Raw genomic sequence first — 2,766 nt, forward strand, 5'->3', positions numbered from 1 at the left:
CCCGCCGAGGCCAGCAGTTCGCAGAGCGCGGGCAGAGAGGCGGGGTCCCTAAGAGCGGTCTGGAGCTGCTCGGTGGCCTGGGGAGAGCCTGGGGTCAGAGTTGGGCCGTTCCCGCAACGCCCCCGCTGGCCCTGGCCCGGTCCCACCGGCCCCATACCCGGCGGATGCGCTCGGTGTCCGGCAGCAGCAGCTCCCGGAGGATCTGTTCCAGGCCGGCGGGCTCCATGGCAGCAGGGCAGCCGCCACTGCTGGGCCGGAGGTGGGGGAGGGACAGCACGTGGAGGCCCCAAAACCCGCTTCCGGCGGAAAGGGCGTTGCTCAGCGCCCCTCCCGTCACCAGGGTGATTCAACTCGCTTCGCGCAGAGCTCGGGCTCCGCCACTTCCGTTGGGCGGAGCGCCGGCTGAGCCGCGGAAACAGGGCCCTGGTAATGAAGGTTCCGCTAGCCGACGGTTCCTCAGCTCTGTGAAGAATTCGAGTTCCGAGTTCCGTGCATTTCGCGGCCGACCCGCCTTCCGAGGGGACAGTGTCCTTAACGGCAGGGCACGAGTTCCTATATCCAGACCAAACCCTCCAACTACAGAATCCTTTTTCTTAATAAATTTTATTTTGGTATTGTAAAAAGAAAACTCAGGACCAAAAAAAGGCAACTTAATAAGTTCAAATATATACTCCTTATATAATAGAAGTTTCTAATTTCCAGGCCCTCTCTGGAGAAGGGAGGCCCAAAGGGCAAAGGGGAAGGCAACAAAACCATCACACAACTCAGTCACTCAATCAGAAGAGATGTTGGTAAGAGATCAGTAGGGCATGAAGAAAGGGAAAGAAGAGTGATAGTTTTGCCACCCAAAACTCAGTCCATCTTGAGGTTAACATAGATATAACGGATGAACTTTAGGGAAGAAAAAAAGGAGATGGTGCCCAGCATGAGGAAGAAGACATATCCAGTGAGTAAGGAGTAGCCAAAGAATTCTACTGTCTGTACCACCCCTGACATGTTGGAGCGCCGGGCATAGTAGAAAACTGAGTAGAAGAAGATGAAGAGGCCAGTGGAGCCAACACTCAGCACAGATCGCCACCACCAGTGGTAATCCTCCCCAGACAACTGGAAGTAGGTGAGTGCGATGGAGATGCAAGCCCCCACGCTCAGCAGGATGGCGAAGACGAAGAAGAGGATGCCATACAAAGTGTACTGCTCCCGACCCCACACTGTGGCAAAGATGTAGTACAGCTCCACAGAGATGGCACTGTGAAGAGAAGAGACGATACACAGCATTAAAGGGCTGTGCACTGCCAGCACAGTGGCCAGGCCAAAATCCAGCCACCACCCCTCCATGTTACTGGGTCACGGTGGAAAGTGCCCTCTCTACTCCCTGCACTGGAGTTCCTGGCTTGAGGGGGTTTCTTTTACCTATGATTAGCGGCTCTCATTTCAAGAACATCATCTTTGGTAGGTTGAGAGCAGGGATCTTGCCTGTTCTATTTTCCACTGTGTTTGGCACTAAAAGGTACTCGACAAATTGGATGAGTAATCAAATGGGTTTTAAGCCCCACGTGGTGTCGCCAAAGTCAGAAACTAGGAAGACAGTGAAAGGAGCAATGTCTCTGGAGAGCTTCACAAGTGAGACACCCTCATATTTGAACTGATTCAAGCTTAGTCCTGGTTGGAGAAAGGAGGAACCATTTAGTGATCTCTTAATGCTACAGCTGAACCAGGGATTATCACTGACAATGGGTTACGGTATGTACGGTGAGTACGAAAGGGGCAAGTTAAGGTCGGGATCCTGAGAGTGATGGCCATGGAATAAAGGGAGGATACCTGAAAGGCAGGAAGCCTCCAACAGTCATGTGGACGAGAGTAGACTTGTACCAGGGCTGGGGTGGGATTTCCCGAGCTATGTTCTTGGTGCGACAAGGTGCATCAAAGGGGCTAGCGTTGTTCTTCCCGAAGATACCTCCAATGACAGTGAGGGGAAAGCCCACCAGCAGCCAAACCGTCAGAAGCAGCAGGATGGTGGTGGCTGGCAGAGCCTGTGTTGAACCATTGGCCCAATGCACGGAGTTCACCACACTCCACGTCAGGAAGAAAGGCACTGCAGGGATGGGCCCCAGAGGGAGAGTTAGCACTAGGAGCTACATCCCTGGGAGCACCCAATCAGACTGGACCTAAAGGGGTGAGGAGTGAAAGATCCCGCTCCCAGGCTGACTCCACCCTTTCATGTCTTGTTGTTCTTTGTTCCTTAGCTTACCAACACTCCCTCCCCTACCCATTATCATTAAGGATCTAGGCAAGCCGTTACATAATGATCTAAGAGTGACACAAATCCACCTGCCTCCAAGGGCCTGTCCTGCTGTGGCACTGGTGATTCCTAGTATGAGACATTTCTTTGAATTAAGGCTCTGTTTTCAGAAAGCCCTGGTTCAAATGTAAATGTGGTAGAACAGAAATCAGACACTTAACAGTTGGAAACACAAGAGGTTCAGAATGCAAACTACTACTGCCTTTGAAAGGACAAGCTGGCTTGAAAGGCTAGAGTGGGGAGGCCCACTTTCAAAATTAAAAAAGCTTGGGGGGCTTCCCTGGTGGCGCAGTGGTTGAGGGTCCGTCTGCCGATGCAGGGGACGCGGGTTCGTGCCCCAGTCCGGGAGGATCCCACATGCCGCGGAGTGGCTGGGCCCGTGAGCCATGGCCGCTGAGCCTGCGCGTCCGGAGCCTGTGCTCCGCAACGGGAGAGGCCACAGCAGTGAGAGGCCCGCGTACCGCAAA

At 53.7% G+C, this 2,766-nt stretch overlaps 2 protein-coding genes across 3 annotated transcripts in view; both read right to left on the reverse strand.

Moving 5' to 3' along the window:
* The window catches only part of IPO4 (importin 4), an 8,773-nt gene extending 8,007 nt beyond the window's left edge, over positions 1-766 (reverse strand). Inside the window, exons 1-2 of the mRNA XM_007447881.1 lie at positions 158-766; positions 2-77 (exon numbers count right to left, since the gene is read on the reverse strand). Coding sequence (XP_007447943.1) covers positions 2-77; positions 158-226 — 145 coding nt within the window. The 5' untranslated portion in view covers positions 227-766. The remainder of the gene's footprint in view (position 1; positions 78-157) is intronic.
* Positions 585-2,766, reverse strand: part of TM9SF1 (transmembrane 9 superfamily member 1) — a 6,158-nt gene continuing 3,976 nt past the window's right edge. For both annotated transcript variants that reach the window (XM_007447879.1, XM_007447880.1), the window contains exons 5-6: positions 1,819-2,092; positions 585-1,246 (exon numbers count right to left, since the gene is read on the reverse strand). In XM_007447879.1, coding sequence (XP_007447941.1) covers positions 853-1,246; positions 1,819-2,092 — 668 coding nt within the window. In that variant the 3' untranslated portion in view covers positions 585-852. The remainder of the gene's footprint in view (positions 1,247-1,818; positions 2,093-2,766) is intronic.

The sequence above is a fragment of the Lipotes vexillifer genome, unplaced genomic scaffold, assembly GCF_000442215.2.
Source record: "Lipotes vexillifer unplaced genomic scaffold, Lipotes_vexillifer_v1.1 scaffold558, whole genome shotgun sequence".
Lineage (NCBI taxonomy): Eukaryota > Metazoa > Chordata > Mammalia > Artiodactyla > Lipotidae > Lipotes > Lipotes vexillifer.